Below are 21,329 nucleotides of genomic sequence, written 5' to 3'. Positions count from 1 at the left end.
AAGACCTGTCACAGGATAAGCTCAGCAAATAGCACAATTTAAAATGTCATATCCTCATGTTGGCATCCAAAGGCCTTACTTTGATTTATTTAAAACAAAAATAACTCCTTTTTTTTTTTTTTTTTTTTGTACAGAAAGTAGCTGATGTTTCTGGTAGGACCCTCTGTCGAAGCAAACAGAGTTTTATCAGCCTGGGCGTCTTCCGCCTCTTGATAAGGAAAGGAAAGAGGAGGCCCCATCTGATGCACATCTCGACTTGCTACAAGTCAACACCCATGGGGCCACCTCGAGCATGCCCCGAGGGAGTCCTCTTCCATAAATCTTCAGGGAGAAAGTGTCCCCACCAGCCTATCCAGGAGCCTGCCAACTCCTTTTACATCCTTTCGTCTTTAAGTTTCGAGGCTGCCAAGCTTTTCCATGCATGCTTCCATCGACACAAAGCCTGGGTAATTTTCTATGCAGAGCCTCACTTAATTTATGTTTTCTGACCAAATGGGACTATGAGAAATAGTTTGAGAGCAATGAAATGTTTTATTAGCTTTAAAAAGTATGTAATCAAATTTAACACTGCACTTATTTAAATAATAATCCCGGCTTTTTGACAATATTTCTATTACACAGTTGACTGCACCCATTGGCTACAATAAATTTACCTACAAATCATTCATGTATTAAAATGGCCCCTGGCATAAAACCCGTACTGATCTCTCTCTCTGAAGAAAGAAAACGTAGCCCACTTTTGCCAGAGCAGTGAAAGGAGAGAGGAAAAAATATCCTCTATTTTTTTTTCCGACAAGTTATTTCATAGTTCTGAGCACTCATTGTTACCTTTCTTTCAAATTCTCTGCCGCTCACATTCTTGAATATGATACTATTAAACGATCCAGACAACACAGTTTACAAACCAGGAATGACCCTGTCTGCTTGTTAGCTTAACGTCAAGGTGATGTGGAATTAACTTCAGAGAATTTAACACCGACAATTAAAAGTTTCCCTTGCATTACATAAAGCAAATATGCACGTGGTAGTCAAGGGCAACAGACATTTTCTCCTGGAGTTACCTTGCACAGCAAGTCTTAATAAGATTCTACAAGACTTTAATGATAAAGTATATTTCATTATGCTGTGAAAGATAAACCAGAGATTTCCTACCCTTTGAGATGTATATTGTCCCTTTCATCTTGTCTCTTGGAAAAATGTCAGACACAGTCAACACTGCATTAATTACCATTATTATGTCTCAGTGTAATACAGACTGAAGGGGTCAAAAAGGACTCAGAGAGTTTGACTTTTTCCATTTAAAGGCAAAAGTGGTATTTGATGGGAAATTCAAATCCAAAATTCGACCAAACAAGTGGTATTTTATAGTCCACTAATACATTCAGTGCCTTCTAACGTACATTACTTTAGTTCTCGGTTTGCTTGTAAGAGGTGATACTCAGAAGAAGGCAGAACTCCTTGTATGTGCTCTCTTAACGCTCTTTACTTTTCTCGGATAGTATTAATCAAAATTACAATAATTATTTGTGAGGCTGATCGTAAGGAATCAAGACATCCGTCAAGCAAGACCTTTGATTATTTAACGCCTGCCTCCCTACCTGAATACAGGTTCCATGACGGCCAAGGTCAAACCATGTGGCCAAACTGGTGGTTGGGATGGAGGAATGAGGAGCAGGGAAAGGAGAAAGAGGAAAAGGAGAAAGCGGGAAACAATGAAGGGAACTGACTGGAGCACAGATCACACAGAGCCGACCTTCTCATCCAGGGCCCTCCCCCATCAACCAGCTGCTCTCTCTGCCTCCTCCTTGCCCGTGGGTGCCCACTTACCGGAATCTGCCTTTGCGGTGCCCACGCCTCCCACCGAGATGCCACCAGAACAGAACTCCCTTCTCTACCGTAGCCAGTGGCCTCCCGACTGCTGGCCTGCCCTAGAGAAAGCTCTCTTGAATCTTCCCAGTTGTAGGACCTGACCACACTCCCTCCCGACACTCTGTATTCCTCGCCCCATATACCCAGCTATCCTCCTTTTCATAGGATCCTCATCCTCTGTCCACCCTCAAGCACTCTTTTCCCCACAAGTTTCCAACCCCAGTACCCCTTGTCTGCTTTAGCTCTCTCCCCACTGGCAGATCCAAGTGTCCAACTGTGTGTTGGGCATCTCTACCTGGACATCCCCCAAGTACCTCGGAGTCACCCAGCCCAACATGGTGTTCTTTTCTGCTCCTCTCTGTGGGGGTACCACCCATCCACCTGGACTCCTAAGTTAGAAACTGGAGCATCAGCCTTAGACTTCTTTATTTCTTTCAGCCCCAACTTCTTGATCCAAGTAATCACTAATTTTTCTTGTAGAAATTACTCATATTCAGGGCTGCTTCCCTACCCCACCATCCACGTAGGTTTAATGTGACAGACTTCCACAATGGTCCTAACTGTTCTTCCTGCCTCAAACAGAGGCCCCAACAAAGCCATGCTCCAGACTGCTCAAAGTCAAAAGTAACGCCGACCCTGTAGCTCCCCTGTGTAAAACCCACTTAGGACCTCTTGGGGCCGGGCCCCTACCTAAGTACCCATCTCTACCTCCTTCTACTCATTGCCTCTTAGGGCGCATGGCACTGACAGTTTTCTCTTCCACCCACACCTTTGCTCGTACATGCCAGCTGTCCAGAGCACCTGTCCTTCCCATCTCCCCCAGCTAATGCTCACCCATGCTGTAAGCCCAGCATCAGGATCATGTCCTATAAGAAGTCTCTCCTGACTCTCCCTATTGTACCCTCCTTTCCATACCATGTTTCCATAAACCCTGAGAATCTTCCCATTACTTCCTTCATCCTAATGCATGAATATGGGACACCAGCTTTTTCTGCCTCTCAGCCCCTAGCTGGTTCTTTCTCTCCTCTGCCTTGTTCTAAAGGCAGTCCCCCGACCCCCATTATGATGGGCCCTTTGTGGGGATGGACCATCTCACTCATCCTGGACTTCTACAGCCCCTAGCATAACATCTGGCACATGGCAGGTGCTCGAGTTGAGGTTCACATGTATTTAAGACATTTAGCGCTTTACCGAAACATCTAGTTCATCTTTAAAGTTTGAACTAAAGTAGATAATAAAAATGAGCCGAAAAGGGGAAGCTGATGTGCCATGGCAGGTGCAGTTCAGTCCTTTGCAAGGCTGTACCTGAGAAAGTCTTCCTGACATTCAGAAACTATCTGGTGAAAATCCTTCTCAGGTGGGTGGCATGTGGCTATAACCTAATGGAGATGTAAGAAAAGAAATCCTAGGTAAGCCTCGAAACACATTCTCTGGATAAACTTCTCAGAAAACCAAAAGCTTATAGTTAAGACAATGTCCAAGCTTTGTTGCTGGCCACGCATCAGTATCCCGATGAAATCTCTAGTTTTTGTCTCCTCTGAAATAGAACTAGTCTTCCGGTCCGCTCTCATGTGCAGTCCCAGAGAGTAGCAGGAACGAGTCAGACACAAGGCCTTCCAGTACGTGGGGCTGCCAAAGGGCCCTCGTCCTGAAACATGCTCTCCTGGAGGCCAGGAGCCTCGTGGTTCAGCACCCCAGGGAGCGAGGTGCTTCCCTTCCAAGAGCACAGACTTTGGGCTAATGAAGTGAACCCAATTATAAAATGGCTCATTATGTTAACAGAGGCTGTGGTGTCTGGAAGTTATTGCTGGGGTGTCTGGAATTCTTAATAAAAATTACAGGAAGTCTGATTGCTTGTGGGAAAATCTATGAAGCTAAGGGAAAAGAAAGAATTCTATCTTCTGGGAAAACCCCAAGAGCCAAGAGCTGACTCATCTTTACAAGGTGTTAATCAGGAGGAAAAGGTGTGAGCCACACTCTGCTCCCTGGAGCTCTCCTCTCTTGGATGAGAGAAGCCTGTTCGGCTGTGGCTGTCCCTGGCTGACGTACCTCCTTTTCCCAAGGCTCTTTGTGGGAACCAGAGAAGGGACAACCTAGGTTAAGGCATGTCGTACCTGTGTCTCCCGTTCCCAGGGGTCAGGCTGGGAAATAGGAGTGAAATAGAAGTACCTGTATTTCAGGCCCTGTGGTTAATGTTCTGCAGCTGATCTTCCTCTAATCTATTGTTCTATTTCATTTCATTTATCTTTAATTAGCTGAGTTACGTTGAGAAAGTTATTGTAAGTATCCTCAACTAACAGTGGGGCCAAGTGGTACCCACTTCAGGGAACCATAGTAAGGATTCAATGGGAATAGTGCATATAAAGCCCTTTCACCATACCAAACACAGTAAAAGGCTCAATGAATGTTTTATTGTCTTATTTTATTCCAACTATTATATTATTTTTAGTATTTTAACTATCATTTCAACTACTGCTATTATTACTGCCCTTTATTGTTCCTAATGGTTTTAGGGCAATGTGGCTAAAATCATGGCTTGCTAGCTGTGAGACTTGGCAAACTACTTAAGCTTTATGTGCCTCAGTTTCTTTAGCTATAAAAGGGGGGTAATGGCAAGGTCTACCTATTAGAAGGGAGATGATGCTATAAAGAGCTCAGCACATTGCCTGGTAGAGGAAACTGTGAGGAGAAATTGAGGCACAGGGTCATCATTATTACCTATTATGTTCATACTGTCTTTATTGTTGGGCATCTATCAAGCAGTGGCCCTGTACTTGAGTTTCTACATCTTCTCATATGAAATAAGAGATGTCAGGGGGCACCTGGGTGGCTTAGTCAGTTAAGCATCTGACTTCGGCTCAGGTCACGATCTCACGGTTTTGTGAGTTTGAGCCCTGTGTCAGGCTCTGCACTGGCAGCATGAAGCCTGCTTGGGATCCTGTCTCTCTCCCTTTCTCTGTCCCACTCCCACTCGTGCTTTTTCTGTCTGTCTCAAAGTAAATACATAAACCTTAAAAAATAAAAAAAAAGAGGTGTAAGAAATGTTTGCAAACATTCTGTAAAGGTGGGATGCCCTTCCTTAAACACTGAGCCATAAATTCTGGGCATCTGGGTTTTGGGGTTTCAATAAAAGTAAGGTCCACTATCTTTCAGCGCCTCAAATCCCTCCCTCATTCCTGTGGCTTTCTGTCTCTGGGGGAGCTACACAGTTTTCAACACTTGATTATGTGGGTTTCGATCAACCAGCTGTCCTATCATGCCTCTGGAAACCTAACTCCAACCATAAAAACTTTGGTGGTGGATGAAGCTGGTCGTCAGTGGCCCAGGGTGGCAGGAGGACAAAGGGCCTTTGTCATCTCAGTAAAGCCAAGCAGGAGTGTTCTTTTGCTAAGGAGGTCCCCTTTTGTGAGCCTGAACACCTGATTTTAGCTCAGAGTTCATTTCCTCTTGTTAGAAGGTGACTTTTTTTTTTTTTTAACGTTTATTTATTTTTGAGACAGAGAGAGACAGAGCATGAACGGGGGAGGGGCAGAGAGAGAGGGAGACACAGAATCGGAAGCAGGCTCCAGGCTCTGAGCCATCAGCCCAGAGCCCGATGCGGGGCTCGAACTCACAGACCGCGAGATCGTGACCTGAGCCAAAGTCGGCCGCTTAACCGACTGAGCCACCCAGGCGCCCCTGAAGGTGACTTTCTAATTTTATGAGCTAAATGGCATCAGCATATGGGAACAGACATGACTTCCTTGTTCAAAGAAGTTTCCTCTTCTAGGAATGGAGCAGATGCCAAGGACAAGACAGGAAGTGCTGGAAAGAGTCAGACCCTCCAGTCTGGGAGAGCACAGGACATGGGCTTATGCATGGTAGCCATGGTGCTGGTGTCCATGCTGAGAGGAACCCAGAAGGCAGGAGTGAGGCAGGGGCGTCCATCGTCCCAGGCTGAAAAATCCCCATGGTCCTCACTCCTCAGCTGCCTGTCATCTTCCCATGCACGATTTTGCTTTCTTAAAAACAAAACAAAACCCAGAGTGTGGGTTATTTATTTTATGTGGCATGTAGAGCTGGTATGCAACTTACTAGGCCAGGATCACTAGTGAGAGCCAGCCCTTTCAAAATTTCTTCCATCATTCCAATTTATCAAAGAGAGTTGCCACTTAGTATATCTTTAACACTTGCCTTTCATACTACCTTAAAAGAGAAAGAACAGATCTCAAGTCCAGAACCCTATATTATCAAGCAATCATTTAATACTATTTTTTAATTAAAAAATTTTTTATAACATTTATTCATTTTTGAGGGACAGAGAGAGACAGAGCACAGGCAGAGGAGGGGTAGAGAGAGGAGACACAGAATCCGAAGGAGGTTCCAGGCTCTGAGCTGTCAGCACAGAGCCCAATGTGGGGCTCGAGCCCAAGAACCATGAGATCATGACCTGAGCCAAAGTCAGACACTCAACCGATTGAGCCACCCAGGGGCCCCTATTTTTTTTTTTTACAATTCTTTAATATTGGCCAATGACACTTTGTTCTTTGCAAATGGTTAAATGGTATTTCCCTTTACAATTTACTTAAGTGAGGAAAGTTTTGAGTTGATGTACAAATGGACTGTTATGTAAATAATGGTGTAGATGGTATATGAACAAGGCAACAAATCATGAAGTATTACATGAATGGCTTAGATCTGCCCGAAGCGCATGGGTCTAGGAGTGACACAGACCTGGTTCAAATCACACTCACCACTTCCTGCTCAGGTGGCCCGAGCTCTGTGAACAGAAGCCCTATGAACACGAGTTTCCTTATGAGAAGAATGGATACAACAGCACTGCACTCATCTGAGGGGCATCTGGTGCCACGATGTGGGTAATGCACTTTGGACAGTGCTGAGTACTTGGCAAATGTTATCTGCTAATATTATACCATGAGACTCTCTGCCTGGTACCACAAATGGTGTTTTAAACAGCCATTTTATGCATATCTCACTTTGCATCCAACCCTCTGAGAGATGACATGATCATTTTGGCTGCAGTCATCTGCTCAGCTGATTTTCTGGGACAAGAGTTTACTGCGATGCCTGGTGACTGGCTGAGCCATTGGCTTGCTCTTATCCTGACCCTCTGTCAAAAGGTAAGGCTGTCCTTGTTGTCAACTGCCTACAGCACATGACCTCGTATCATAAACTTTTCCTCAGGTCTTTTAAAATTCTTGGAAAACCCCACTGTTAAAAGTGGCAGAGGATCCCAGAGTATGCTCAGCTCGTCATTCAGTTAAACCATCGTTTTGTTGGCATTCCATTTTAGCAAAGGTCCAATGGATGTGAAGCCCATAGTTGCTTGAACCTGGCACGGAAAAGATATGAACAGCACTATGCTGGCAGCATCCCACACGAAACAGGGCCAGGAGGCCAGGAGTCATTCCCATCACCTTGACCACTGTGTTACCATTGTTCCCAGTTAACAATAATGGTCAATGCTTCACGCAAGTCTATGAACAGGTTGTATTGTTATCACTGGACAGAAGAACTAAGGATTTGAGAGACATGTCCACCCAGAACTCCTCAGGGATGGTGCTGGGACCCCAGTGTATCTGCCTCCAGAGCACTAACCACTGCCTTCCTCCTACTGAGGTCCAAGAAGATCTCTGGGCCCCTCACAAGTGTGGCTAGGCTAGGAATGGACCCTAGTGAGAAGCTCAGCATGTCAGAAGAAGGTGGTAAGGAAGGGGGACTGTTAGCCAGTTAGCAATCTCAGACTCCTGGCCCAAAGGAGCTTGCCTCCCTCCATACTGGGGCAAAGGGAGCTCTTGTCAATCTACGAGTGGGCCAAAGTAGAGACAGGCAAGCCAGTCTGCTTGGTGCTGGGGAAGAGGGGACGGGTGTGGTTTCCATCCTCGTGCAGTTAGGGGAACTGTGTCAGTCCAAGGGACGCCTCTCAGGACTGGGGGTGGGGCCGTTCTCTGTCCCCTCCTGCACTCCCACACCTGTGCACACACCGAGATAGCTCTTGGGCAGTTCCAAACGCATGGCTGTGGTGGGGCTTGAGGGGACTTTCGTCTCAGCACCTTTACATTTGCTTCTCTGTAGAACTGCCGCCAGAGAACAAGTGAGCTTTTTCTATATGGGGTTTAAGGACTGTCTGGGCCATCTTTTTCAAAGGTCATGTCAGTCCCTGGCTCACTTGTGTATCAGAAAAATATAATGATCACATCTCAACTTACGACTTCACACGTGACTGTTCAGGCTGGGGTCAGAGGAACTCATTAAGAAAATCAGCAAGTCCACTTAATGAAAAAGTACCCGTGTTGCTCAGTACCCATGCAGGAGGTTTAAGGACAGGGCAATGCCACTTGATAGTGGCAAGCAAAGGCTGAATTAGGAAAACACATTAGGAAGTGGGGTGTGGAGCCTGGCTGTATCGGAAACCAGGCCCCTGGTAGGTCTATTGCTCTGATTTCACTAACGTGCTGATTTAACCACAGCAATATACCTGGAGCAGCCAGGGAACATAAGCAACAGTTGGTGTCATCCTCAGGGACCCCGAGATGGCTACTGCCACTAGTCACCTTCTTGGTGACTGCCCGCCCTCTGCAATCAGCCCAGGTGGCAGTGCCGTCCACCAGCTTTGGGTGGGTGCTTGTGCCGTGCTGGCCTGCCCCAGACACAGCAGACTCTGGTTTGCAGATGGCTGGGAGGTCACTCTGGATAGAGCTGGGAGGCCTGTCATGGAGACAGGGGTAGGTCTAGCTGAGGGTGGCACTGTGATGGCCCATGAGAGGCCCTCTGTTCCCAAATGTAGAAGCACTAAGTAAACTGAAGAAATAGTGCCTGTAATAGAGTGCTGGGAAGTGCAGTGTGGGCCGGACAAAGGGGCAAGCATGGCCGGCACCCTCATCCCAATGCAGGGCTGGCCTCTCATGTGGAGTGGAGTTCTGGCATTTCCACCCCAATCCTGAGTCCCTTCCATCTGAGCTCCTTCTCCACTGCCCATGCCTTACAATGCTCTTATGCTGGTCTTCACTCCCAAAGCAGTGGCTCACCAAGGTTTGCTGTGTCCTCTTTGCTCCAAAATTACCTACTCCACTCCCTTAGTTACCCCCAGAGTCAAGAAAAAGAAACTTATAATTTTCTTAGTGCCATGGATTTTAATTTAGCATTAAGAGCATTAATTTGCATGTACACCATCGCCTTCCAGGATAGAGGGTATGCGTACGCAAAAGCGTCAGAGACCATTCTCCTTTGTGCCCCATTGGGTTCCTGCTAAGAAGTAACATATTTTAGAGGGGTCTCAGATTAGGGTGAGTTAGAACTGGTTTAGAGGACCATCAGAGATGTAGGACCCGTGTAGACCCATATAAACATATAGACTTCCATGGACCCACACAAACCTGGGTAGCATGTGTAGACCTAATCAGATCTGCGTGAACTGTTACTGTTCTTACCAAAAAAAAAAAAAAAAAAAAAAAAAAGCCTACCAGAAAGAGAGTAGAGGGGCCTCTTATTTCATGTTTCATTACCACTATGGCAGGTTGTGAAATTATCTTGGACACTTGGCCCTTGACTATGAATTAGGTGATGCATTACCTTGTATTTGGGGATGGTCTTCAGAAGCTCTTTCACTGGGACATCTGTGCCAACCACACCCAGAAGAATGCCCTTTGATCTCTGTTGGAAAGCAAACATTAAGCAATAACAACAATAGTAAGTTACTTTGGTAGAAGGAATAGAACCTAGTGAGAAGCCACACACCATAGATCACTGTCTAGTACCTTCTGTAAGCTTCTAGAAATCAAGGATTAACCCAGATCTCTACAAGGCCCCTCTTCTACCCGCCCCCCCCCCCCCCCCACTCCATATTGCTAGACAAGAATGGTAGCTTCTCAGGCCAAACACTCATTACCATACTTCTCAACACACGCCTATACCAGGATGCCCTAATAGCCATCTCTTCTCGCTCCTGAAAATTCAAAATTAATGTGAAGTAGCACAAAAGTTTCAGCAACTAAGGACTGTGACCATTAACCAGTTTATTTTAGGGGAGCTTTCTACAGGAAAGACTTAGCATGTTAACCGCTTTCTCAATTTACACTGCCATCTGGTGCCCAGAGGAAAGAGATAATAACCCTCACATTTGTAGCTGTGTATTGGCACCAAGGACCAAGGTGAAGGAACAGGCCCCCAGGACGGGTCCTCGTTTCCAAAGTCAGTGTGATGCATTGAAACTGTCCAGGTCAGAAAGACCTTCTGGAAGAAGAGACACATTGCTACTGTCTATTCTTTCTCCCCAGTTCAAGTCCACCTGGAACCTCAGAATTTGACCCTTTCTAGAAATAGGGTGTCATTGCTCTGAGGTGAAATCATCCTGGATTTAGGATGAGCCCTGTATCCAGTGACTGGTGTCCTTATAAGAGGACAGAGAGACCCACGAGAGGAGGAGGTCACATGGAGATGTAGGCAGAACTTCCACAAGCAAAGGAATATCCAGGCGCTGGAAGGATCTTCCTTTAGAGCCTTCCAAGGAAACGTTGTCCTAGCGACGCCTTGTTTGGGGGCTTCTAGAATCCAGAATGATGAGAATAAATTTCTATTGTTATAAGCCACCCATTTGTGGCCCTCTGTTACCACAGCCCAAGGAAACCAACACGAGGCTGGTCACTATAAATCGGGGAGGGGTCATTCGATTCTCTCCGGGTTTTTCCTTCCTCTGGTCATTGTTCACTTAACTTCGGGAAAAGTGTTGCATCCTATAACATGACACCTGCCGGAATTCCTCTCATCTATTCTTGATTAAAAGTGAGGACAAATGATATATCCCCTATCCTCAACACAAATAAAGAAAGGTCACCAGGGCTTGAGTCAGAGGGTATCTGAGATAGCAACCCTCTTAGCATCAAGCAGGAGCACAGCCGCTGTACTCACGGTTTCGTTCTGCTTACTAAACACAGGCATGGCGACCGTGGTCATCAGGACGAGGCCCTGATCATCGGCAAGCTAGGTGGAGAGAAAAGCCAGTTACCTGGGAATGATCTGGAAACCACAGATGGCTGGAGGCCACGGCCCTCGACCGTCTCATCCTTTCCTGACCAGGGGCCACTGGGAATGGACCAGTGCCCACTCAAGCCAGTAGCCTAGAAGAGAATGTAACATCTCTCTACTCTGACTCAGAGATAAGGATCCCAGTCCATGGCTGCAGAATCAAAGTCAGTCGCCATCGATCAGTCCAGATATCTATTACCGTATTCAGCCATTTGGGTTCAAATAAAGCCTTGTTTGGATCATAGTGATTCATTTCATTTTATTACCACAGATTGATTTTATTCTTTTATACTGCAGACGTTTATGTGCAATATGTGCAATATGAATGCTTCTCCTTAATCTGAAAATTGAGGATCAGAAAACACGAGCATAAGGGTTTTATGAATTGCCCCTGCTGGAAACAATGGAATCTGGAATCATTTATTCCCCCCAAGGTAGCCAAGTCAAGGCCCTTTGGTAGCTCTACACATCTCTGTGTGCCAGTCCCAGACAGAAAACAAAACAAAACCAAAACACAAAAATAACTTGATCATCTGATCTCTCAAATCACTGCTAAGAGGCTAACATTTCTCCTGAAATAACAACCCTTGAAATACGGCAAACGATACACTTCCGTGACCATCTGAAGTGCATACAAATGATTGAGACCCACCGTCACATCTGCTTTTCACATCATGTTGGGAGGCAGGCAGAAACCCTGACCCTGCCTTAATAACAGATGGGGAAACAGAGTCCTGGAACACAGTAGGCATTGGTCCAAAACGACCCTGGTTTTAATTCTCAGCTTTGAACCTTTATTAACTGTATTTGTTAAGCCTCCATGTCCTCATATGAAATAATGCCAATTATTCCCCAGCATTGTTGCCATGATGATAAAATGTGAAACTTCCCAGCATTGTACCTGGCATAAGGACATGCTCGAAGGATGCTGGTTTCTTTTCCCTGTCTGAAGGTCACATGGCTAGTAAGTAGCAGAGTCTAAAGTGAGATCAAGGCATGTGACAGTTCTGACAGGGACCAAAATTAGGATGGAAAAGTCTGGTGGGAGAAAGATCCCTTCTGGTTTCGCAGTCCATTCTAGCCTCAAATGAAGCAATCTGTGAACGAGAATCCACTATCTTCAGTTTACGGTGCTTTCTGATGTGTACTTCTCCACAGCTTAGTTCCGTAGAAAAATCAGGTATTATTCCCTCAATCTTCTTGGGAAGAGGCATTTTATGGAGAAGATTCTAAAATCTAGGGGTTCCCATGGGCTGAGGTCTCCATGGACTGGCTGGCCTTTGGAGAAAAGGTCATTAAACTCAGTACATCTTCCACCAGTCTTGTTCTTCCAATAGATTCCTTGAGCTATAGGGTCTCAGTACTTGCAGTGTGGTTCACAGAATATCAGCAGAATTAGTGTCTTAGAAATGAATAATCCTGAGCCCCACTCCAGACCCTCTGAATCTGAATCCTTATTTTGATAATTGGTATCCACATGAAAATTCAAGGAGCATTATTATAGGGCAATCCTTTTTACCATCAATACTCATGATAGCCAAAGAGAAGCCTGTAGGAGTAGAGAAGAGCTCCTAACAGAGACATATGGGGCCATGTTCTGGGTTTACATCTCCAAGGTGGGACCTGTATTCCTCCATTGCGAGATGAGGCAAGAATCTCATGTTCACTCAAGGACTAGGAATTCCTGGCGTGATGGTTAATTTTATGTGTCAACTTGGCTAGTCCACAGTGCCCATTGTTTTGGTCAAACACCAGTCTAAATGTTGCCATGAATACATTTTTTAGATGCGATTAAGCAAACTCTGATAAAGCAGATTACCCTTCATCCTGTGGGTATGTCTCATCCATCAGGTCAAGATCTTAGGAGAAAAAACAAGTCCCTCATGTAAGGAAGAATTCTGCTTGCCTACTACCTTCTGATGCAAGACTGCACCAGCCCCTCCTGCCAGAATCTCCAGCCTGCCAACCATCCTACAGATTTCAGATATGCCAGCCCCCACTATCGTGCAAGGAAATTCCTTACAATAAATCTCTCCCCCCCCCCCATACAGATGATATATATCCTACATATAGAAAAAATAACTATCTATCTATCTATCTATCTATCTATCTATCTATCTATCTCCTATGGTTCTATTTCTCTGGAGACCCCTGACTGATACACATGGTAATCATGTAATCTATTATTTGGGGCAGCCTAATTTGGGTGTAAGAATAAGAAAACAAACTTACTACTATATCATAATATTATTAACTAAATAATATTGGCCATGAGATGGTAATGACAGTTTGTGAAAACATGGTTCCAACATCTTGCTAAAAATACTTAAAGTATCTACGACCACCACTGGGGGTATGGAAGGCCATTTTCAAAGGCAGAACCAACACACTATAAACATCTCTCTTAGAATCAGAGATCTCCCATATTCCTCCTCCTTGATTAATCCTTAATGCTATACAGAAAACTGATTTGAGCTGATCCATAACCCTGGGCAACTTCCACTTTGCAATTCAAATCAAAATTTCAAGTGATGCCAACATGTATCATGGATGAAATCAAAACACACCATTGACAATAATGAGAAATGAAGCTTTTTCCTGCAACCAGTAAAAATCAGCTATAAATCACTGGTAATTGTTCTGGCACAAATACAAGATCGTGGGAAACTAACTTCAAAATATTAAGTCAGAATACAGTATCAGCGTCACTCAGAGGCTAATTCTAAAAGTAATTACGGCCTGTCATTACCTTAAAAAAAATCCCCATAATGTTGCATGTGAAAAACCATTCATTTTTTTTAACCAAACCCTGGTAAACAAAGGAAATGCAGTGATCTCAGTCTAGCCACTATCTGTGAGCATATGTACTCTCTCCCCGGTGTAGTTATGGCCCAGATTTGGACTGGCTTGGCCAGAACCCTAAACTGTAGTCTACTTGATGTATATAGCTCACTAGTGTGGCCATAAAGGCTGGCGGGGCCTGAAAATATCACATGCATGACACTAAGATGTTCCTCTGCACCCACCAGCTCCATCTCTCCAGTCTCCACAGATCTGGGGTCTGCGAATCTTAAACTGTCATGGAGAAGAAAGTTAATTTGTGCTGTGAGCACTTTATGATTGAAAGGTATTCTATAGTCCTGCCATAGGAAATAGCAGCCATTGGCAAACGCTTTTTGTCCAGACCACCAAGCAGGAGTTATGCAGCCAGCCACAGCCAGACACCCTCTGTCCCCACACACTAGGGGGTCCTTGCTTTTCTGTGGCCCCCTAACCTGTAGTGGCTGCTGAGGCAAGAGCTGCTTATGATTCATACACATGGCTTCCAAGAAAAATGCAGATGTAGAGTCAACATTCATTTTCCAAAGGGTAGGAACGGGAGAGAGAGGTCACCATGGTCCATCTGGGAAAAATCCCATTAACTCAAGTCCAAGTGGGAATCCTAAAATGAACTCCCATTCAATTACATTTGCCCAGGCTTTGAACGGGCCTCTGAAAAGCTTGGTTTTGGTGCTCTGTTGTATAATAAGTGTATATTATTCCATATCCTTCATTTCCTATGCTACATAATGGGGACCGTTCTGGTATCAAAGGAAATGATGAATAATAATACCGAACATCTGGTTTATAAAACACAAACTTGCTCAACAGATTGACTGCTTCCTGTCAGCTTCCCAAGTTAATCATACATGTGGGCTCGTATGAATATGCATTTGGATTCATGTGTGAGGTACATGTAGTGATGCCAGTCTTCTACGACTAATGCTTGATTAGTTTCCCACCAGTGGCACTAGCTGGCAGTGCAGACAAGTCTTGGGTATGGCCCCAGATAGAATAACCACCAGAGTTCTGGTCTATTGCTGTTGCTGCTGGTCTACTCATTGATTCCCTTGATAAACATTCCTTGAACATTGGCTTATGGGCCAAGTTCCATGCCATGTGCTGGAAGATACCTAGGCATGAGATAGAGGTCTTACTCTCCAGGGACCCTAAGTCTTCCAGAAGAGACAGAAAAGCAATGGGACAGTGGGAGAAGAGCTGGCTGAGGTGGCCACACTGGGTCTCACTGCATGAGCAGAGAAGCTATCTTCTTCAGGACTAGCCTGGACTGAAGTAAAAATGTCCAGCATTTACTGATGTCTGTCAGGGTTTATGTGACAGATTCAGAATGCTTCCTGAAATTCAGTTTAACAAAACCAGGCACAAATCCCTGCTACATAGCAGTTTCATCCAGTTGCTTTGTAAGAATATGTATCAGTGGAAAAATGAAGGGGGAGACATTTTTCAAAACTGCCCAGTACTTTTTTTTTTCTTTTTTTCCCCTCAAATACTACTCCCTTTCTTTAGAGAAGTCCTCTACATCCCTTCATCAACAAGGTTCTCTTGGCAACTAATGTCTCCCATCCCACATGTCACTGGGTATGGAACCGAGGCTGAGCCAACCAGGATACTACACACCCACACACACACACACACACACACACCCCGCCCAGGCCACCTGGTTTTTTTTTTCCTCCAACATGGAGCTAATAGGAGAAACTCTCTACTTCCCTTCGTGGATAGTTATAAGAATGTAAGACTGACAACCATGTCCTTTCCCCATAGAGAAGGGACTGAGAAAATAAAGAAATAAAGTCAACCTAGAGACAGGAGGAGAGGTGTGTGTGTGTGTGTGTGTGTGTGTGTGTGTGTGTGTGTGATGGGGGAGAAGGAGAGGCAGAGAGGGAGAGGGAGCAAGGAAGAGGGACAAGGAGAGAGGGAACCAGTCCCTGGATGCCTTCATCTCTAAGCTCAACCCCATTCATGCTATTTTCCATTACTGGGGTCCCTGGGGCAATGTTTTGTTTTTGCCCAAGTGAGTATGGATTGGATTTGTAACTCTAATAACAGAAGAATCCTGACTTGCACAAGTGCCAATATTGACTAGAGAAAAACCTAGGTAGCTACAGATACTCAGTGAAGTGGTCCCACGTACCTTGTACAACCCACACAGGGAGACATTGCAGAAGCCGAAAGGGCCAAAGGAAAGATAGTCCCAATATGATGAGTGGCTGTGTGTCCTTTCCACAAGGGAGGAAATTTAGGTATCCCTAAAGTACCCAAATACTGAATGGCAATAGGCAGTAATGGGTAGCCATCTGGGGAAATGATGACTCTTTATGATGGTATAAAAACTATTGTCATTGGGATTTTGTGTAAAACTTTCATAACAAATAGACGTTTGCCTGCTTTGAGAAAAGAGCCTGCGTGAGAAGTTGCAGAACCAGAGTCTGCTTTGACAGAGTTGCAAGAACCCACTGAGAAAGAGGACAGGAAGGGAGGCAGGTTGCAGGCACTGCCGGGCCCTGGCAGGGCCCTTTCCATTGGGACAAGTTGTGGCTCCAGGGATGTCTGGGCATCCATTTGAAAGACACCGTTACGCTGTCTTCTTCATGTCTCCACTCATAGGAAGTTTGCCAGGATCAGTGGCAGGACTCTGAGTCCCCTGCAGCTAGAGATCCCTGAGGGTGAGTGCCAAGCCCTAGAGGAAGGAGGAGACCTGGACATTGGGCCCTAGAAGGCATTTGAACAAGTGAAGGGCAGTCCTCAAATGGGCTGCCAGGTGGTTTTCAAGCACAGCCTCCTGACATAGCTGCTCAGCCCTGAAGGCTTGGGCTCAAAGAGAAGTTGGTGCAGAAATGGGGAGCTCAGCTCAGGAAAAGAATGGCTCTAAGCCAAGAACAAAAGCCAACTCATCAACTCTTCTCAAAGATTATATTTCTTCTATACTTTGCCATTCTTATGTTTGTGTTTTTCTTTTTCATTAAAGCCAATCAACATATTGACTATGTTAATGGAGTACCTGATATAAACGTATACCCTAATAATAGACATTTTATCTATGTGTACATAATTTGTGAGTACACAGCTGCATTTCTGCTGTGTCTTCCTTCCAACACCTGGGATTAACACCAACTTGCACTCCATGAAGGGACACTGCCACCATCTAGTGGCAGTCCGGGTGAATTACAGGCACAACGTCCTGGGAGATGAGCCATTTCCAGAGGGTAGTCTTTCAATAAAAATGTATTTAAAAGGCAGGCAATGTCACTTAGTTCCCCACCCAGTGGAAGCAAAGATAGCCTGTCTCAACTCATGGTTCTGTTAATAAACTCCACCTTGACAGGGAAAAAAATAGTACCAAGGTGGAAAAACAAAGCTTTGTACATCTTTAAATAGAAGATGAAACATTTTAAAAGACAAACTATTGATTCTTTAAGGTGCATAGGATCTGATAATGTGTCAAGGGAGTGAAGGAAGGGGGAGGTCTTCTCTCTCCTCTCTCCATGAGCTTAAGTTTACCAATGACCTAGGAATCCCCAAGGGCCACTCTTTCAGTAGCACATGATGGGGGGCAATGGGAACAAGATGGGAACAGACGGCAGCTATGTCCTCAGTTTTTACACTCCATAGCAAGGGGAGGGTAGATAGTAGAAAACCACCAGAAAAACACTTTGTACAAATTAGTGAGAGCACCAGGGAGGGAATCGGGGAAACACAGATCCAGAAAAGGATATGTGAGCAGAATATGTGGCCATGTAGAGACCCTCCACAGAAACAAATCCCTGGGCCTTCCTTTTTATTCCAAGACCAAAAAGTCCTCTATACCTACCCTTTCAATGCCTGCCTATGGCCCCTTCCCCAATTCTCCCACTCCTTCCCTCATCCCAGCATCCCTTATCTCTAATATTGAACTGAGATTGGGAGAAAAAAATCTAGTATGAGCCACACTCAATGATGGGTCTTAACTACTGTCCTGGATACACACCTCCTGCTGGAGATGCAGACACTTTACAGAGGAAGAACGAGTGAAACCCACTGAAACATGAAAACTAAACCCTATTGGTGCATCTTATGCCTGAAAAGGGTGCATGGTATCAGCATTACCTGTTTGGCTGATGTTAACATCATCTGACTCCATGAATGTTACTCTTATTTAGATTTCCACAGCTGTTAGTTATAGTCATTAAATTTACTGGCTGTTTCAATAGTGACCAGTTTTAAATGAGAGGCTTTACACATGTATACATATTTAAAAATACAGTTGCTCAATAATCTGAAATGCCATTTTGAAATGAGAAGAGAAAGAAAGAATAGCTTGTTTCTGTGATAAAGCCAAGATTTCTAAATCACCTTGCTGTACCTATGTATCTTTGATCTTTTTTTCTGTAAATATCTTCTTTGTATGGTTGAAAATTTTAATAAAAGGAACATTCCCAAGAATTTTCATATACATAAAGCATTTTATAAATAAAACCACTCAACAGCATGTTTGCAATGAATATTAGTGCCTTAAAATAATAATAATAACAATAGTAATAATCCTATTCAAACAAATCTTTTTTATAAAGATCAAAATACTCCATTAAACAAACCATGGTAACACTGACATGAAAATCCTATGAGAATAAAGTTTTTATATTCTGGGTTAAACATATTATGCTTGATTATAAGTATTTTAGATGTTCTTTATAGTAAAAGGTTTACAAAAAGCAGGCATTACTATTTTTAATTGAAGGAATGGTTCTTTCAATGTAAGCGATATGAACTGTCTGCCTTTTATGATACTATGCATGTGAACTGCTTCCTTTTTAAAATCTAGACAATTTTAAGAACACCAATCATTGTTTAGATTCTCATTTTGCACTGGCATCTTTCAACATTTTTGTAAGATGCCTGAATCCTAAATAACATAAGGTATTAAAAAAGTAGCAGTGGAAAATAAAAAGAAATAAGAGTAAGTCAATCTTCCAAGTCACATTTCCCCTTGCTTTGCATTCGATTGTCTTGGTAAAGTGCAGTCACTCAGTCCTCAAGAATGCTCCACCAATGACATTTTCCTTTTAGCTGAGACATTTCTGCTTCTTACTGAATCATTATTCCTTGCATCTGAGATTTGGAGACCCTGAGTTCTTATGAGATTTATTGCACTTTAAGTTGTCTCAATACAAAAGTCAACAGATTTCCCTCTCTAAACTTTGCATCTTGTATGAACTCAATTGTTGAATTTGTTTGTCTTCTCTTTATTGTTTTAACAACCTGAAGACAACTTTGTGAGAGATAGTGCTGGATAATGATGGAACATCTGTATGATAATCTCAAAATAATGGTCTTCTAATAAAGTTGTTATTATTTGGGAAAATTTTTATGTTGTTTCTTCTTTTCCCAACATTTCTGAGATATGTCATTAAGCAAGGAATATGTTTTATGAGTAAATATCTAAACAGAGGGAAGATGTGGTCTTTGGCCAGGGACACATATATAAGTAAACCCATGGGCAAGAGAATATTACACATCAACGTATCTGAAAGCTATTCTATGAAACCGCTTTGTTTGTTTATTAGGGTACAACACGTTTATTTCAAGAATGCTCCAGAATAATGACAATAAATATTACCATAGGGCACTGGGTTTTGGCTAATATTCATGATAAGCTTTGACACATACCTGACCCCGCCCCCCCATAGCTGAGCATTTATATTTTCACAAACGTGGTTTAGACACCTCCCAAATAGATGCCTGAAAATACAGTCAACTCTTGGAGCTTTGGGCCCCTGGGATAAAACCTTCCTCTTGTTTAAAGACCCCCTGAAACGTCGCTTCCTCCATAAAACCTTCCCTAACGAAGTGGAAATGGGAACCAGATGTTCTCAAACTTCACTACAAAGATAATCATATTTATTCTACAACCTAAGATACCATCTAGGACCAAATTTGTGCAAACTGTTAATACAGCAGTTACTGAACACTGTAGCTAGAAGAAAAACTGAAAATTCGGTAGAGCTTGTAAACTCCAAGGGCAGAAGTTGGGAATGATTCCTCTTTTTATCCATAGCATTCAGCACAGATATGGTATATAAGAAGCGCTCCGTACATGATCCCAGAATGAATTTATTTCAACCCTGCCCTTTTATTTATTTTATAAGTGAGGTCCAAGGGGGAAAAGAAGTCACAGAGAATTGGTACCAGAATGTGGACAAGACAGTCCTTTTATATTCTGTGGCCACTGCTCGCTCATGGCTCCTTCACTCAGTATCTTTGTGCACTGTGCCTGTGCTAGTGTGGTGACAGACTATGAGAAGGTTCTGAGAAGCTGCTGCTTACATGCTGCTGCTGCTACTGGTAGGGACGGAATGTTCGTGATGTCCAGCCAATGCCACAGAGATAAAAGAAAATATTTTTTTGTTTTCTTTTTCTTTCTTCTTTTTTTTTTTTTTTTTTTTTTTTTTTTTTTTTTGGTAACAGCTTAGTTGAACACTATGACTTCCTTGGAAAGCAGCACAGAGAGGAGTAATGAGCTATAGGTGCACCTGGAATTAAATCCCAGAGCAGGTTACCTAAACTTATGGAGTCATTTTTATTTATACATCCTTCCATCCAACCATCCATCCATCCATCCATCCATCCATCAATATCTATAGCCAAGCACAGATTGCTATTACCAAACATTGCTTTAAATGTTTTTGTATTTACATAGCCTTAAATTTAACCCTGACATAGACCTTGCAAAGTGTCCATGCCCATTTTGTAGCTGAAGAAATAAAGGCACAAAGTACCTTGCACCAGTTCACAGAGAGCAACAGGATGGGGATTCAGGCTTTGGCCCAGGTGATGCTAGAGGCCCTGTCCCAATCACTGTGCCCTCAACTTCCTTTCTGTAAAGGACAAAGACAAAGGTTGTGTTTTGCCTTAAGGAGACTGGAGTGCAATAAAAGAGGCAACCACACTAATCATCACTAAAGCAGGAATACCCTCCATAGTTCTTGGGAGGAATAAGTGCAATTATAGATTTAAAGCACCCAGTACAGTGCCTGGCACATCCAACAAATGCTCTCCTAAGGACCATTCTTGGCTAGGGGAGAGAAGTTCATTAGCTTCTTCAGAATTCAGCCACTGCTCTACTAAATTAGAACTCCATCCATCTCTCCATTTCAATTGCATAAACACAATAGAAAAATATTACTCCTTTGTCCCATGACAGAACATCATGACTTTCATAGCTAAACAAAATGCCTCAGAACGCTGTTGGGGGTGGCGGTTATTGTAATTGTAAACATTGAAGGAGGTTAGGAAGGAAGCATACTGGGAAGGAAACTGTCAGGAGGAAGGGGCTGGGGAAGAAGGAGACAGATGCTTCAGAAGCACCCAGCCTCCAAATGATCTACTGTGTCCCAGGCCTGGGCAAACATGGATGGGGCCAATCCAAGCACAAGGGTTCATGATTCAGCAAGTGGTTCAATTCTGTGAGTCATTTCTGGAAAAAGAAAATCCATACCATGGCATTAGTCCTTTGCCTGACATTTTTCTACTTTATGAAACTAGGTTGGGTTTTCCAAAATCCTTCCAGTTAATTTGAAGGGATAAACATCTAACTTTCTGTTTGTGAACTTGCTAGT

At 43.7% G+C, this 21,329-nt stretch overlaps 1 protein-coding gene across 1 annotated transcript in view; it reads right to left on the bottom strand.

The window, feature by feature from the left end:
• The window catches only part of CACNA2D3 (calcium voltage-gated channel auxiliary subunit alpha2delta 3), an 859,990-nt gene that overhangs the window by 209,305 nt on the left and 629,356 nt on the right, over positions 1–21,329 (bottom strand). Inside the window, exons 14-15 of the mRNA XM_042929688.1 lie at positions 10,777–10,848; positions 9,442–9,522 (exon numbers count right to left, since the gene is read on the bottom strand). Of these exons, the coding sequence (XP_042785622.1) occupies positions 9,442–9,522; positions 10,777–10,848 (153 nt within the window). The remainder of the gene's footprint in view (positions 1–9,441; positions 9,523–10,776; positions 10,849–21,329) is intronic.

The sequence above is a fragment of the Panthera leo genome, chromosome A2 (genome assembly GCF_018350215.1).
Source record: "Panthera leo isolate Ple1 chromosome A2, P.leo_Ple1_pat1.1, whole genome shotgun sequence".
NCBI classification, from domain to species: Eukaryota; Metazoa; Chordata; class Mammalia; order Carnivora; family Felidae; genus Panthera; species Panthera leo.
This window is presented reverse-complemented; position numbering and strand designations above follow the sequence as displayed.